Genomic DNA, 17,148 nt, shown 5'->3' with positions numbered 1-17,148 from the left:
AATATGCCCAAGGAGAATGAATAAGGTGCTACCAGAATTGGAAAGGGTAGCCAGGGAGGCCTTGAAATTAAAATCTCAACAAGATGCTTTTCTGCTAGTGAGAAAATTTCTTTTTGCTTTTATAAAAGTGCAAAGTTTAAAAATTTTTAAAACGTTGCTTATAAAAATTGTAAAAGAAAACTACAGAGTTTAAGTTACAAAGAGATAATGATATGTCTCTAAATTAATTCACCTTATTCTTTCTCCTTGGCTTCCTAGTGAGGGTAAGGATATTAGAATATTTGTTGCTCTCCATTGTCACTTACAGGTTCTTCCCTTTCCTCTGTCACTCAGTAACTTCTCTTCCTTTCAGGTTCATGCTATTCGTATCTCTCACCCCTTCTTTGTAGCTCAATTCAGAAGAATCCATATATTTTATGTTGCTGAGAAGTACTCAGGCTTTCAACCTTTGAGTCATCCAGGATTCCTGACTTTTCATATCCAAGCTGTTACCATGACCTGCTGGTTTTAGCTTTACATCTTTTTAATATGCCTTCTTGATTATTGTAATAGCTGCTTCTATTCTATGCTACATACAGCCACTAAAATGATTTTTCTAAAGTGGAAATTTGATCCTTGTTAAACTCCAGTGGCTTACTATTGGCTCCAGAAGCAGATTTTTTTTTTTTGCATTTAAAACACTCACTTCAGAGACTTCTTATACCTTAGTCCCCCAAATATACTCCGGTTCAATGATACTGGCCTCTGGTTGTCCAATGAACACACTCCCATTTCGGAGCATTTTCTCCAGATAATCCTTCATGTCTAAAATTTTCTGCCTTCTAAGTGCCAACTACTGAATTTCTTTGCTTTCCTTAAGTCCTAACTAAAATTCTAGCTATTATATAAAACCTTTTTTAACTCCTTTTAATTCTAGTGTCTTCTCTCTTTCAATAATTTCCTATTAGCCTTCTAAGTAGTTCATTTTGAATGTTGGTTTATGTATGGTCTCCTTCATTAGATTTGTAAGTTCCTCAAGGGCAAGGACTGTCTATGGGCTCAGCATGGTTCCTAGCACATAGTATACAGTTAATAAATGTTTATTGATAGGATAAATGAAAGTAATTTAATCTATGTAAATTTGGAGGTTCTAAAGATATAGCCAAACTATAAACAATACTGAGTTTTGTCAGGTCCAGAAAGCAACAGAAAGTGCTCCTTTTGTAGTCAGATAACCATTTCTATGACTTTGGGCCAGTATTTTAGCCTCTTGGGTGTTAATTTGCTTAATAATAAATTGAGAGGGCTGGATTAAGTAACCACTAAGTCTACCTTCCAAACCTAAATTTTTAATCCTATGATTCTTCTTCCCAAGTTACTCCTAAATTTTCCAACATACTAAGCAAATTATCTGGTCCAAGAAAACCACATCTCTACATTGACAAGAAAGGAATATATATATCTATATTCCACTAGTCTGAACTATGTGGTTTCTCTATTAATCTTTGACCTGCAACAAGCTGCATTCAGTGTTCTTTGTCTCAAGGGCAGGTGTGAAAGAAAATACATCTGACAAAGTCAACTCTTAAGATTGTGACATGGGCTGTTTTTAATGAAAGCACAGGACAAATATTTGAAATAAAAGTTTCTGGTAGATGTAGAAGTATTGTTGTTTATTTTTATGTTGGCATAGCAAATATTTGGCATTGAGCATTGATTCTAATCTACTTTGCCATGTATGAAGAATAACGTACTGGGGAGCAGCTGCTTATGTGTGCATGTGATTAGTTTGCATTTCCAGCTCACCTCTACTATTCTTCATTCAGTATTATTTCCTTTTGGCTAAGGGATACCCTGCCAAATTGGCAGTGCTTACATGCAGATGTCTTTTTTTGCCAGCTAATAAGGGAGGATTTTTTTTTTGGGGGGGAGGAGGCTAACTTTCCCTTTCCTATGCTCACAGATTAAATGCATTACATCTGCTTAAATACACAGTCTCTTTGGCCCAGAGAGGCAAACAAAGAGTCTTTGGCTGATTACTTTCATTCAACTGGTATCTTCTCTTTTAACTGTGTTTTCTGACATATATTTGCCTGAATGGCCTTAAATCCTTCCTCTCCTTTAGAGATGCATTCTGGAGAGATAAATGACACCACCAGCAAGGGTACTGTGCAAATAAATTGAAGAGAGTTCTCTCTCCATTTGTAAAGCCTAGCGCCAAGATATTTATTAATGGTAGTTTCATCTCTAAAGAAAAAAAATTAACAAAACAAACCAATGCCATCTGAGGTGTGCCAAATCCTGCTGTTGCTTCCACATCTGCAGGAGCTCATTTTGCTCCTGATGTGTGAGCAAGGTCTTCTTGGCACAAGAAGAACACATTTCTATATCTGCTTTTATGAAACCTTAGCTAGGCAAAAATTACTTCTTTTTTTTACTGAGTAATAGCTATATTTAAATCACTTCCAATTTAATATCTACCCTTTGGCTTCAGAGCTCTAGCAGACAAGGCAACAGGAGCACAGTGCTTTCCACACAATTGTTAGTCAATACATGTTTAACAATGATCATAACAAGTGGGTTTGGCAAAAATATGGGACTGTAAAATTTATGAAATTATTTTTGGTTAAAGTAGGAATTTTGCCAGTTGACAAAGCAAAAGAATGGCATAGAGCATTTGGCTAAACAATGGTTTCTCCATTAGATGATGACTTCCTGAAGTGCAGGGATTTTTATTATCTTTGTGTCCCAACTTCTTAGTATGGTATATGGTATATGGTATATAATATAGGAAGCACTTAATAAAATTTTATTGACTGACCAACTAACTGACACTATTCTGCCACCCAAAGTTCTAAGAAATTTTGCCAATTTAATATGTTAAGAGAAGAGGGGTAAAGTAAATGTGAATGACTACCAGTTAAGCATATTAGAACTCAGGTGGCTAGACAAGAATAATGCATGTTGAATTGTATTATTAAATCAGTTATGAACACAATTTCTTACCTTATTTGAAATTCATTTAAAAATTTTTTTTCTCTGATAGAATTCTACTCTTCTTAAAGGAAGACTTTTCTCTCATTAATGAAGTCAAATAAAGTCAGAAAATCTGCTTCAGCAATTTTTTTTTTGCCAGTGGCCCTTTGACAAGTTGTTTATCTGTAGTTTATTCCATAATGCAAATATACTTCCAAATGCTTCATTCAGTCCTAAAATAGGCTCAGCAATAGACAAAACATATCCTTAAGATTTCAGATTGTACCTGTTTGGGTGTGGCTGAAAATTCCTAGCTTGTAGACTCTGCAACATTAGTGAATTGTCATTTGGTTAACAGCCATATAGATTAGTTTGAGTTATATGGTCCCAGGGATGATACAATTTCCTGAAATAAAATCAGAAACAGATTATGGTAGTCTGCCACTGAACCTGCACACCGGTTATGATGCTCAGGTTATGATGCTGAAGGATCTCTGAGCATGTCTTCTCTTCACCTTGTTAACTGTATTTTTGAAGCTTTTTATGGCAAGGAAGCCAAAATGGGGTGACTTTATGACTTGTACTTTTGATTAGGCTACAGAAGTTTACTATTGTTGAGTAACTTTTGCTCTCAATGTAACCTAAAGATGCCATGACAAATCATTTAGGAGTTAAATGCTTGCATTCTTTGATGTATATCTAGTTTTTCATCTGGCAGAAAAAAATAAGAGAAATTAAAACATTTACATGACTTCCAGAGGGATTCTCTGATGCTTGTTTATGTCAGATGAGTTCTTGAAATGTCTCTGCTCCAACCCCAATCATAGTAGATTTCAATTAATGTACATTCCTATTTTATCTGTAGTTTCATGTTTGTTTTTGTCTCCCCCCCCTCCAAAAGTCTCATTTGTATTTACCTATAGATTTTTCACAGGTAGTTTGTCTTGTTGACTACAATTAAGGGAACAGTGGAAAGATATACTTTGTTTTGTGTTTCCTGAATTAAACTGTAAATTACTTTTTTGTGAGGGGATAGAAAGAACCAGAGCCTTATCTAATATAATTTATCATATATAACTAGTATTTATGCATATGTGTGATATTATCACTTTAGAGACAGAAAACATGGTATATCATTTTTTCTTCATACACACTATATATTTATAGATATAAACACGTGAATTCAATAGAATGCTACATTTGAAGTCTAGAAAACACAGGTTCAGATACTTTTTCTGACACTAATTTTGTGTTCATTGGTAAAATATTTAACCTCTCTGAACTTCTAGCAATTCTTTAAGACACATTAATCTGAGAAGACAAATTATCTATCAAGCCTGTTCTGACACACCTGAACCACCATTTATAGTAATGTGAAATATACTATCTGATTTGATCTTCACCCCTTCCTCCCATCCCCCCACTCCCATCCCATGAGTTAAGCATGACACGTGACATGGCATAATTGGTCTATAATGGTTGAAGTGCTGGACTTAATATTATTATTATTAATAATTGGGTTCAAATACATCTGATTCTTTCTATGTGACTGTAAGTAAGTTACTTAACTTGGGTATAATATCTATACACTTGCCATAAAGGGGGGGAGAATGTCTAACTAGCAGAAATACTGCTAAGGCAATAGCAGATGATGATAAACTGAAAGCTATGGACACTACTTGAGTTCTATAAAGTGATAATTTTCTATGCCCTGTAAATAATATAAATATTCCAAATGATTTTTGGTAGAAAAAAAGGTTCCTCACTCCTGCCATAAAGGTTGGTAGTGAAATTTAAATAAGGAAAGTTCATTAAGTGTCTTAAAAACCTTGAAGTACTTCATACATATCAGATCATCATTGTCATTATGATGATAATGATGATGGAAAGAAAAGCACAGGGATGTCAAATACTATTTCATACACTAATAAGGGGTAGAATTAAGGCACAGGTAGAGTTTTGAATCTGTCCATTTTTTTCTCCACTAGTCTATGCTGACTCTTAATATGGGTTTGTGTATTTTATCATGAAAAGATGGGGTACTATATGGTGTTCATAAGCACTGAGTGGTCAAAAATGTGGAGAGTCAGAAATCATATACTCTCATACCCAAAAGAGGAACTGGGTTCCTGTTGTGTTTAAACAAGATTCACTTGCTTAGCTGTAAACTTTGCCAAGTAGGATTTGTTCTCTGAGTATTCAAGGGCTTTTCTCTTGACAGGTTTTGGATGTCAGCAGAGAAGGCAAAGAAGAGGTGTTCTATGGACCCACACTTCCTTTTGCTTCCAATGGAATAGCAGCATGTTTCCTTCCAGCTCCATATTTCACATGTCCTAACCTCCAGACCCTGCAAGTGCCTCATCACAGGATTGGCAATGTCTGAGCATCCCAGATATGCTGTTTTACCCAAGTCAAGAGCAGGAGGAAAGAAAAGCTGAAGCTTGACTATCCAATTGACTCTGGGCATTGACAATGGAAAGAGTCAGTGCTCAATGCTTCTTTGTTTTACATATCTGTCTTAATTCAGATACATATTAGTAAAAAAATCATAAAACTCTTGTCAACTTTCTCTCTTTTATCACATGTCAATATCATATGGTACATGATTTTTTTTTTTAAATCATGGTATAGCTCATTGACAACCTGGTACTTGCTTGTATGTGACTCCATGGTATCTTAAATACATTGTCCATGTGTCTTTCCTGGCTAATGTTGCTCAGGATTATACAATACTTAGTTGTGCAAATTTATTTCTTGCTAATGGCATCACTGATTCAACAAAATAATGAATCTTAAGTATTAAAACTTTTCACCATTAAAAAAAAAGCACACAAAAAACTATTACTTATCCCAATTTAGTAGAGGCTCTGCATTGCAATATGATAAATTTTTAAATATTTTATTAAAGGTAATCCAAGAATAATAGAATGGAAGAAGGCTGGGGGAAAAAGCCAGAAAACTCTTGAATTCTTACCCTATTTTATAGATTCTGTGACCTTGGGCAAAAAGTACAACCTCTTTCAAATTTTCAGTTTCCTTATTGTTTAAGCAATGTAATTATCTCTTTTTTTCCATCCCAAAGGGTGTTTTGAAGATGAGATAAGCATTTTGACCTCTTAAAGAAAAAAATCTCATGTATTCCTAAATCACAAGATATTACTCCTGCTGTTCAGGTTCATGTAATTGGGCACAGGAAATACAGATTATTTTTATGTTAACAGTGACCAGATCCAACTTGGAAAGTGTAAAGTATGTAGGAAAATGTATATAAATCCCAAAATGAATACCAGATAGTAATTAGGATGAAGAGAGTTTACTTCTTCCAGCTTTCTCTAACCTTGTACAAATCCTTGCCTCAAGTAATAACTATGAATCATCTCTCATTCAGTGAAAGATGACATTTAAAAGCTTAAAAAATTAGCTTGCAATAGTTATATACCATAAAGTACTTTAACAATTTTGAACTTAGAAAAGATAGTTCTACAAATTTAAAAGTTTTCCTACTAATACTTAGGGGAATCTTCTTCACCCTCTCCATCCCCATTTTATTAGTAGTACTTTTAATAATGAATTGGAAATCTCAGATTTTTTCAACCCAGATTTTCTTTAAATAAAAATAAAAATAAAATAGACACTGCCTGCCACCCCCATAAACCTTACCAACCAATTAAAAAACATTTGATGTGGAAATCCAGTAGGTGTAAAGGGAGAGTTTGATCCAACTATGAGCCAATTTGCCCTTATTAAGATTTTACTATGACCCATTTGTCTCCCATATATTTTAATTGCCCACTATTTCAAGACTCTTAATTTAATAGGACACTGACATTATATTCACACCAGAATTTCTTGCACACTCAAGTGAAAGTGGTCTTATGTTTAATGAATCACATCTTCAATAACAATTACTAAGTATTGTCTGTTTCCTAAAAGCCACTACGTCATTAAAAGAACTTTAAAATAAAGTCAGCTTTTAGCTATTATATCACATAGTAATAAAGACATCATAAGTAAGATATCCACTAATTAAAACATTATGTTATTGTTGGGTAATTAGGGGGAAAAAAGAAAGAATTAGGGAAATTAGGGAAAAAATTCATATTTTAGAAAAAAAAAGAATAAAGTCAAAATTACTTAAGGATCTATTTGCCAGACTTTCAGATAAGCATTGGGCATATAAAGATAGCACCCTCTTTCCCCGAAAAGCCCTTTTTCTCAGGGTGCTCAGTCTAATATGAGAACAAGCTTAAGAGTATAACTTTTTTTTTTTTACTGTTGCTCTTTAAAGATAAAAACTCCCAAAACATCTCTCTGAGTGACAACTCAGCAATAAGAATAATAACCTACATCATCCCCAGTTGGTCACCAAAGAGATTCACTGATACTTTACTAAAGATGAAATATTTTGGAGGAAGTCTGAGCAATATTAAAAAAAAAACCCCACAAAAACAAAAAAAAAAAAAAAAAAAGAAGAGTTGAGAAACAAAAGCGAATTTGGAATTATCCTTAATTAAACAGCAATTCAACAAACCATAACAGTACAGTTTCCACAAATTCTGGTAAAGTGAGACTCCTCTATATGTAATTCAGCACATAACTTCTTTCTTCCCATCTCGGGCCCAAGTCCTAACATATTTACTGTAGGGAAAACATGAATATGAATCTGCATTTACTGACATTATTTTAAATGATATAGGACTATAGGAGATGGAAAGATAAATTTGTGTAGCAAAAGGAAACCAGCCTAGGATAATGGACAAGTAGATGTAATAATAGACAAGAATCCTTAAGTATTATCAAAAAAATAAATCCAAAACCCTGCTAATCTATGTAATATCAGTTCAAGATTTAAACTCGATTAATGTTAAAAAAAAAACTTAGATATTTATTGAGTTTTCTCTGCTACATGCTTTACCTCTGGCTAAACAAGATTACAAAGTACATTCACATTCTTCCCTTTAAATCTAAAAATTCTTGAAATTCATAACTTTCTTTTATCCCAAATGACTAATAAAGATTAATCAATTGTAAACAACTTTTGAAACAGCAAGTTTGGGCTCTGTGACCAAATGATTCTTCTGAAATCAAATTCCTCTGAAACAGATCAGATGATACATATTTTCCATTGGTGGGCATTATTAATCTTAATTTTTTTCATCTTCATAGCTTCAATTTTTACATTCAAAATAAAAGGAATTATAAAATTTGCAAAATCTGAGGGATTAAATTGTGTAAATAGTAAGCCCACAATTTCTCATGCACTATACATGAACTTTTTCTCATTCAAATTATTCTGTGGTTTTGCAATTTTTTGCTTAACATTTGAATTGAACTGCAGCCAGTACAAGGTCAGCATCTAACTTAGCATTTGTGAGGTACAAGAGAGAAAAGTCTCTCTTGTAATCAGTACAGCATGCACCTGATTGAGAGACCTCAGGCACCTGGACACATTTCTTTTCTGAATATTTTCTTCAAATTTCTTTCCTTTGGTCATTTGTCCATTTGTTGATTCCTACCTCTTCTTTCTGTTCCCCTTCTTCAGTGTGTTTCCTTCTCAACCACTGCAATAACTAGGCAACTATCAAACTACTTTTGCCTTAAAATTCACTTACACATTATGAAGAGTTGGACTGAAGTTACTGTAGTTAAGACCTGGTCCAGCTTTCATTAATTTTAGGTTCAATATTTATCATAGAAAGCTGACTAGGAATCAACTTATAAGTAATTGGCATTATATAGACAAAGTTTTCTTATACCTACACATTTTCTTATATCTACACACACACACACACACACACACACACACACACACACACACACACACACACACACACGGTTCAAAATAATCATTTCCAGGATCTTCTGCCAAGGCACAATTCATAAAGACATTAGAAATAGCTGTAGTTAGAACAAACTTTTTTATTAATTAGAAACCATTCCTACTTTTGACCCTTTTAATTCAGGATCTGATTTGGTATGTTACCAGTTGGATTATTAACTCCTCTGGATTTGTCATTCTCCCCAGAATAATTCCGCAAAGAGATGTCCTTTTGGTGGGGGTGACTCCTATTTGTCACTTGTTTGTGGGCACTTGCTCTTGAAACATGGAGTTTGTGGCTATAGACTTTGGGGAAATCATATTTCCAAGAAAATGAAGTTCTTCCCATTGAAATAATTAACAAAAGAAAAAGTGATGATAAGTGAAATTAATGTCATTTAGCTAATTGTGATCTGCTAAAAATGTTGCATATGAGCAGGAAAGAAAGTGCACAAATACAGCTTTTCAGAAACAAAGCAGTTTTAAACAGTCAGAATTTATTAGGTAACCTACAACATACCAATCACTGAGTCTGGCTGGGTCTACAAAGAGTTAAAGAACAGGTCAAAATTGGAATATGGTATAGAAAGAAACCCTCTAATATAACTCACTTGCCTGTTCTTTCTTGTCCAAATATCCCAAAAGAAACAAGATGAATCACAGGAAAACAAATATCCAAGGAAGAATCCAAGGAAGATGTTGACAATCATTCTGTATTAGTAAAGGATTTTTTCAAGGAAGCACAGACTGCCACAACTCTCATCAAATATTTTTTTTAAATGGAAGTTTCTTAATTAGATGCTAATTAACATAGACCCTGAACCATAACTAAATCTGGATGTCTAATAAAATTTTGCTATTCATTCATCACACTGATGTTCTTGGCTCATGTTTTATACTATCTCTTTGTTAGCATTAGAACTTAGATGGTTGAAAATTTTAGTTGAATTTATCAATACCAAAAGATGAATCTTATTTTTATGTGTACATAACACCCTAAGAGTAGATAGATTCTATAGTCCTTTAATTCTTTCTAACTTGTAATTCTATTCAAGGAATTTCATTTCACTAAATAACATGGAGAATTTTATAGCAAATTCATTTCTTATTGGATAAGATTTAAGGTATAAGCTGGTATAGGAAGATTTTTGTATTCCTCATAATTGACTGCTTTTTCACATATTCTTTCATATAAAGTTCATTCATTCTGAGTTTTCTATGTATCCTTAGCCAATATGAAGAAACATGAAGACTCAAAAGGTGACTATTGCTAGAAAATTAAAAGGGAGCCACAGAAAGCACTGTACTTGGAGTCAAGAAAACCCTAGTTTAAATTGTCCCTCAGAGACCTATGGCCCTAGCCAAGTCACAATATTTTGACCTTTCAGAGTGAATTGATCTCTTTAATATCCTCATCTGTAAAATGAGAGAACTAGTTTAATGGTATCATCCTACTCTAAATCTATAATCCTAAAACTCTTCTCTTACTTTTCCTTTAGGGATCACATTTACTAGCTAAGATTAGCCCTTGATGGGTCAGTTAAGTGGTGTACTGGATAGAGACCTAGGCCTGGAGTCAGGAAATAGGGAAGACTGACCTCAGATACTTAGAAGCTATGTAACTCTGGGCTTTTTACAAGCTTTTTAACTCCTATATGCCTCAGTTTCCTAATCTTTAAAATGGGGAATCATCGTTATTGTGAGGATGAATTAATAATCACAAAGCATTTAGCTTCATAATACTTTATAGCACTTTAACATACTAAGTGCTATTTAAAATAAGTTTATATTATTATTATAATTATTTTGTTCCTTTTAATTATTTGGATTTTTTCCAGTTAATTTTACATGGGAATTTTTTAAAAAGGTAATCTCAAATATATTTGTTTTTCCTAGCTTTCACAAGGAGGGTTGGTTTGTTGATTTCTAATGATAGGGGATTTGTTCCAACCACCATACCATAAGATTGTTAAGGTGGTGAAAGTTGATAGATTTGACTTGAGTTGATTTTGAACTTTTAGGATCTCAGAATTTGCAAAGGAAAAGTTTAATTTTTAAATATTGAGCAGCTAAATTTATTTGAAATTAACTATCAGAGTTGAATAAGTGATCAATGGTTTCTGTTGGATTTTCCAAATGGAGTATAGTTCTGATCATTTGCTCTAATCAATACAGATAGTATAGTATGGTGGATAAAAAATTGTGCTGAAGCCAACAAGAAATGGGTCCAAATCCTTAGATACTTACCAGTCATAAGCTAAGCCAAACATGTAACTTATGTGTCTCAGGTTCCCTATTTGCAAAATAGAGGTGTGTATTTGATGGTCTTTTCTAGCTCTAAAGTTATGATCCTATCTTATGGATGAATAAACAAAACCAAGAAAATAAGCTAACTTGTGTAGAAATGACATAGTTTGTAGTAGCTAAATTACTACTTCTATTTTCTCCACAGGAAGTAGCACTCACTTTATAACTATCTTCTAAGATACACTAAACAGCTTCAGTTTTACAAAATCTGGTCCATTATCTGAAACAGCAAAGGACTATCAGCAAATTTATTTGGGTACTATTTACAGTTCTACCATAAAGGCCAAAACAAAACAAGAAATCCATCTTTGCTACATGACATTGTCAAGATCCATAAAAATTCAAAATAATTATTAAACATTGGTTGACCTAAGGTTGTAAAATGTGAGTATCTTGCATTCAATCCTTTTGTTTTAATTCACCTCTTCTGAATTAACATATGTCAAGAAATAATCACATTTGGATTTCCATGTCTAAGTGTATAGAGATGTGCTTGGTGTGAGGGGAAAAGCAGTATAACAGAAAAGAACATTGGATTTGGAGACAGAACCCCAGAGTTTAAAATCACAAAAGTGCCCTAGGTCTCAGTTTCTTCATCTTGTCAAATAATGGAGTTGGACTAGACAACACCTAAGATGTCAAGATCCTATAGTTGTTCTCCAAAAGCAGATAATTTAGTGGGGGGGGGGATATGGTGAATCTTGGGGTAAGGGGTACAATGGGAAACACTTTTTTGTGATATTCGAGGCAGTATATAATTATGTGTCAAAATGAATACTAGAGATACTAAATGACAAAATAATTTGGAGGGCTGGTGGAGAATGCAATTAGTTCTTGAAGTACTTGGATGGTTGGAGACACATATTTGACATGTCACAATGAGATCCCCGTTAGGAAGATGGCAGAAGGAGGGGGGGCAGTAATAGAAAGCCATTCTTGATTATAGACAGCCTTGAATACTAGTTTGAAGAATTAGAATGTTTTCCTCTACATAATTTCGAAGATTTTCCAAAGAACAACAAATAGAATGGATAGGAAAAAAGTCAGGAAATAACTTTTCCAATGAGGAAGTTACTTTAGTCAGTAAATTAGATGACAATGATATGGAGAGGAAAAGGGATTGACAAAATAGCTTTTTCTAAGGAGTGAAAGCAAGATATTACAAGGAAGAATTGACAGGATTGACGCAGTGATTGGCCAACTAGGAAGGAGCCAAAGATTTAAGAAAGATGTGAGACTGGTTTCAATGGTATTGCCAATAGAAATGGTATTACAGACTGAGAGAGAATAAGCATTGAATGTGGAAGCAGTGGTTGAAATCTTCATTGTCTGAGATATTTAAGAGTGAAAGGAGCAAATTTTCTTCCAGGAATAGATAGGTGATAGTTCCAATGTACTCTGTTCTCATTTAAAACTCACATGGAAAAACTGCATTTAGTTTTGAGGACACAGAGTATGGTAAAGGACCTTAGGCCCATGTTGTATGGTTAATTAGTGGCCCTCTGCTTATCTCCCTTTATCCTATTATAAACCTGGTTATTCCAGCTTCCATGGATTTAGTTGCCATCTCTATGCAAATGATTATCAAATTTATTGTCCTGATATGAATCAGTTAGTGATCTCACATCTCTGCCTATTGGCAGTCAAATATGTCTAAAGATTCAAATCATTATTTCCTTCAAAGCCTTCTCCTCTTCTCAACTTCTTAATTACTGTAAAAAGTACCACCATCTTCCCAGCCATCCAATTTTGGAACCCAAGTGTCATCCTTGACTCTTACTTTCCATATCCAGTTATTTACTAATTCCTATAACATCTCATAGGCACCCTTTCCTCATTATCTCATGCTAAGTAGGTAAAGCTTAGACTTCCTACCCTGTCTTTTCCCCTCTCTATTCTCCATTCAGCTATCAAATTAATTTTTCCAAATTGCAAACCTGCCCATCTCCTCCACCCCAATTTGATCAATTTCAGTGATTCCCTATTGCTTTTAGGAGCAAATATAGAACCCTCTGGTTTCTGAAAGCTTCACAAACTTGCCCCTTCCTACATTTTTCTTCTTAAATTTGACACCCTCAACATCTCACATAATTCAGTGATGCTGGTCTCTTTTTCCAATCTTTATACACAGCCTGTCTCTGGACACTGTTCATTTTCACTTGCTATCCCCTTCAGGGCTGGAATTTGCTCCCTTTCTGCCTTCTAGCTTTCTTCAAGTCTCAGCTGAAGTCCCACCTACCAAACAAGCCTGTCCCAGTCTTCCTTAATCTTAGTGCTTCTCGATGAGATTGCCTTCAAAGTCTGGCACACATTAGAACTTAATATTTGTTGACTGACTTACTGAGGATTGGTTGAAGGTTTAGCCTGGAAAAATAAAGAGACTTAGGGAATATAATATCTGTCATCAAGGGTTTGAAGGGTTGTCATTTGGAAGAAGGATTGGATTTGATCTGTTTGATACCAGAATCATGAAATGGGTTCAAGTTGAAAGAAATCAATTAGGCTAATTCATGTCTAGAAAAACTTCTCAATAACTAGTCATCCAAAAGTTGAATGGGCTGCTTTGTGAGGTTCCGGGTCCCCACTCATAGGAGTTCTTTGAGGACAGGGATGGGTAATTGCTTATTGGGTATACTGTTGACAATTCCTAATGGGCTGGACTGGATGGCTATTTAGCTTTCTGCAAATTCTCAGATTCTAAGATCTTGTATAGATGGGTCACAATGAAGGCTTTTTCAAAATGAAGGACAGATGTAGCCTGGTCACAATTGAAAAGATAGTAGAACTGATTCACCATAACAATACTTTTCCTGGCTACAGTCATACATTTGCTACAATATATGTGCACATATACCTGTGGTTTTAATATAAAGAAATGCCTTAGTATTTCATCATAGTGTGGCTGTAAGCTTCTGTTACCAAAACACAAGAAGGAAACACAAGTTCTTGGACACCTCACCTACAAAATGGAAAGTCTTTTTGAATGTGGATCTAGTTAAATATTGTGTGGCCCATATGAAGAAGTGGTCTAACTATATGTGGAGAGGTTCTTGGAATAAAGTTAGCCACCTGGTCATACATTTGTGTTGCTATAACTACTCAAGATCTATAGCCCAAGGTAGGGAGGGGCTGTGATTTCAGTGAAGGACAGATTTATCCCATAGAGCAAGATCTTCAAACCAAGGATGGCATTCCTGTAAACCTTTTAAAATACAAACCTCTTCAAGTGACCAGAAATCCTCAAGTGCAGAAAACAAGCAGAGAATAAACTCAGGTTCAATAAGTCACTTTTATAATGGAAAAAAAAAAAAAAAACCAAACCTGCATGCTCTAACCTGCTAAGTAGCACAAAGATGTTTTAATTACATTAACTGAAGTAATGACAACAACTTACCACAATATGGATGTTTCTTTGGACTTGGTGAACCATAAAGGGAATGTGTTTGTGTGTGTGTGTGTGTGTGTGTGTGTGTGTGTGTGTGTGTGTGTGTGTGTGTACATATATATAAGAATTCAGGATACTCCTGGCTTGCTGCTCTGGATAAACTTTATTGTTAAAGTTTCTTCTTAATCATGAAATATTTCAAATAATACTACCCTCTTAATATTCTAAAATACTAGATTCCCCCCCCCTCAAATGGGAGTAAGAGGAGGAAAGCCCATAGGTTGATTTGTCCTTTAACAAATATAGAATTTTTTGTCCAAGAATCTCAAATTGTAAATACAGATCTAAGTGTTTAGTAGAGTACTAGATCCGTGATAAAACTATATACTCTGGGATAAACAGAATAAGTTATCATGGAATTACCAAATAAGACCTATGACAAAAAAGAAAAAGAAAATCAAAACAAAACAAATGGGATCATTCAATTCAGAACAAAGGTTGATAAAATGACAGGTATTGTAATTGATAGAATGCAGGGCATGGAGGCAAGAAGAGCTGAATTCAAATTCTCCCCCAGACATTTGCTAGCTGTGTGATAATGACCAAGTCATGTAATCTCTCTCAACCTTAGTTTCTGTATAAATTAAATGTGGATAATAAAAAATACCTATTTCACCAGACCATTTTAATATTAAATGAGGTACATAATAAACTATGTAAATGCTAGTTATTATTCTTGTTATTAATATGCAATGCATGTTACCTTTTCTCTAATGAGGACCAAATAAAAATGATAGATCTCATGTTATAATCAGAAGTAATAGTTACATGACTAGGTTTTGCTAAACCCACCTATGGCACCCCCACAGAAAAGGGTTTATATTTTAAGAGCAACACCTCTCAATAGCTCTCAGGAAAAAAATATAAACTTACCCCTCAACCTGATATTTGATTTGCTATCACATTAATTGTCTTATATACAAATGAAAGGCAAACAAGTAACATTCTGATGCTACTTCCTGGGGCAGCTAGGTGGCGCAGTGGATAGAGCACCAGCCTTGAATTCAGGAGGACCAGAGTTCAAATATGGTTTCAGACACTTAATATTTCCGAGCAGTGTGACCCCTGGGGCAAGTCACTTAGCCCCAGCCTCAGGGGGGAAAAGAAAAAAAAAAAAAAAAAGATACTACTTCATGAATTCCCATAACTATAGAAATTACTTCATTAATTACCTCTGAGCTCCCACCTGGGTATATGAAAATTGGAAAAACCTATTTTCCCATGAATACTCTCTCTCTTCTCTAAAACCTTGGTCTCATAAACTATAAATATCAATTACTAGCTCTATAATTTATTAACAGTAATCCATAATATAAAAACATAAATGAAAATTTAGGCAATGAATCTAAGAAAGGTTCTAGGCAATGAATCTAAGAAAGGTTCTAAACTACTGGCTGCAACTGTTAACTCCTTGATCTGATGATTCAGTTTTCTCAGGATGGCAGTTTAAAACTCCCAGGAATTTTTTTCACATTATATCCTCATGAAATTAAGAGTTAAATTCAATTCTCTCAAAATCTCACTCATGGACTCTTCAAAAAGTTGACAGTTAATTAATTCAGTTGTATCTCTGAGAAAATAATACTTATTGTCTGAGTCTCCTCAAGGAAAAAAAAAATTCTTCATATAGTCCGTCATTCATGACAGTTAACTGTTATCCTTCTCTTCTGTCCCAACCACAACTCTATTCCATTTCTTAAATAAAGTTATATAACAATAACCAAAGTTTTCATGCAGAATGGTGGAATGAGAGGGTCTGATAATATTGTGAAAATACAGTAAAACTAGTTGTTGAGGAAATACATTCTGAAGACTTGTATGAATGAGCCTTTTTAGATGTGAACCTGAATAAAGACCTATAAACAAATTTTCTCAAATCTTTTTCTTAGATGTGTTAATCTCCAAATAGTTAAAGATTCTCAAACATGCTATAGGCCAATATTGATTATTCAGGTCTGAGTATCCAGATTATGGATTAATTCTGGTCTTAGTTTCTCCATCTCCTTCAGAGATGTTACCTGGCTTCTGGTCACATTGAGCATTTAATGTGTGATGAATGATTGTGACCAATAAAAAGAGAATGGTTATGATATTTAGAAGGATGGGAGTGGAAATGAAAGGCAAAAAGGTTTTATCTTAACAAATAAGATTATTCATTTAATTTTGTGCAGTTATCTTCTTTTACTAAATGTACTTGACAATTTTGATAGAAGAAAAAAAAGACCTCTACTGTTGGAGCTAAAAGACTGAGCAAGGTAGCTAGAATTTTTTAGTGCTTAACATAGTTAAACCCAAGATACAAAAGAACTCCAAGAAAAATCACTTACTGTCTTTAAATTATTTTTATGGGAAATATTCTATGGATTATCAAAAATTATCATCTACCTCAATGTCTAGCATGCAGAAAGAGTTTAATAAATGCTTTCTGCTTGATTGGCTTCCATGTAGCATATTAATTAATTTCATGAGAAGCACCCAAAAATCTCTATTAGAAAATGGCTATCATGCATTCATATTACTTAAAAACTCTTCAAAGCACTTACTGAAAGCTTTACCTAATGAACCTATTTCCACTTCTTCAGTGATGTGGTTTATGGAAATGTAGAGTTATATAAAGAAAGTC

At 34.1% G+C, this 17,148-nt stretch overlaps 1 protein-coding gene across 11 annotated transcripts in view; it reads left to right on the top strand.

Annotated features, from left to right (window-relative positions):
• Positions 1 to 5,793, top strand: part of KLHL32 (kelch like family member 32) — a 290,510-nt gene extending 284,717 nt beyond the window's left edge. For all 11 annotated transcript variants that reach the window (XR_012489240.1, XM_074310243.1, XM_074310246.1 and 8 more), the window contains one exon: positions 5,177 to 5,793. Coding sequence is in view for 10 of the 11 variants with exons in the window: in XM_074310243.1 (XP_074166344.1) it covers positions 5,177 to 5,338 (162 nt within the window). In the remaining variant the exon portion in view is untranslated. The remainder of the gene's footprint in view (positions 1 to 5,176) is intronic.
• Positions 5,794 to 17,148: the final 11,355 nt, after the last annotated feature.

This window comes from Sminthopsis crassicaudata, chromosome 4 (assembly GCF_048593235.1).
Source record: "Sminthopsis crassicaudata isolate SCR6 chromosome 4, ASM4859323v1, whole genome shotgun sequence".
In the NCBI taxonomy this organism is placed as follows: Eukaryota; Metazoa; Chordata; class Mammalia; order Dasyuromorphia; family Dasyuridae; genus Sminthopsis; species Sminthopsis crassicaudata.
This window is presented reverse-complemented; position numbering and strand designations above follow the sequence as displayed.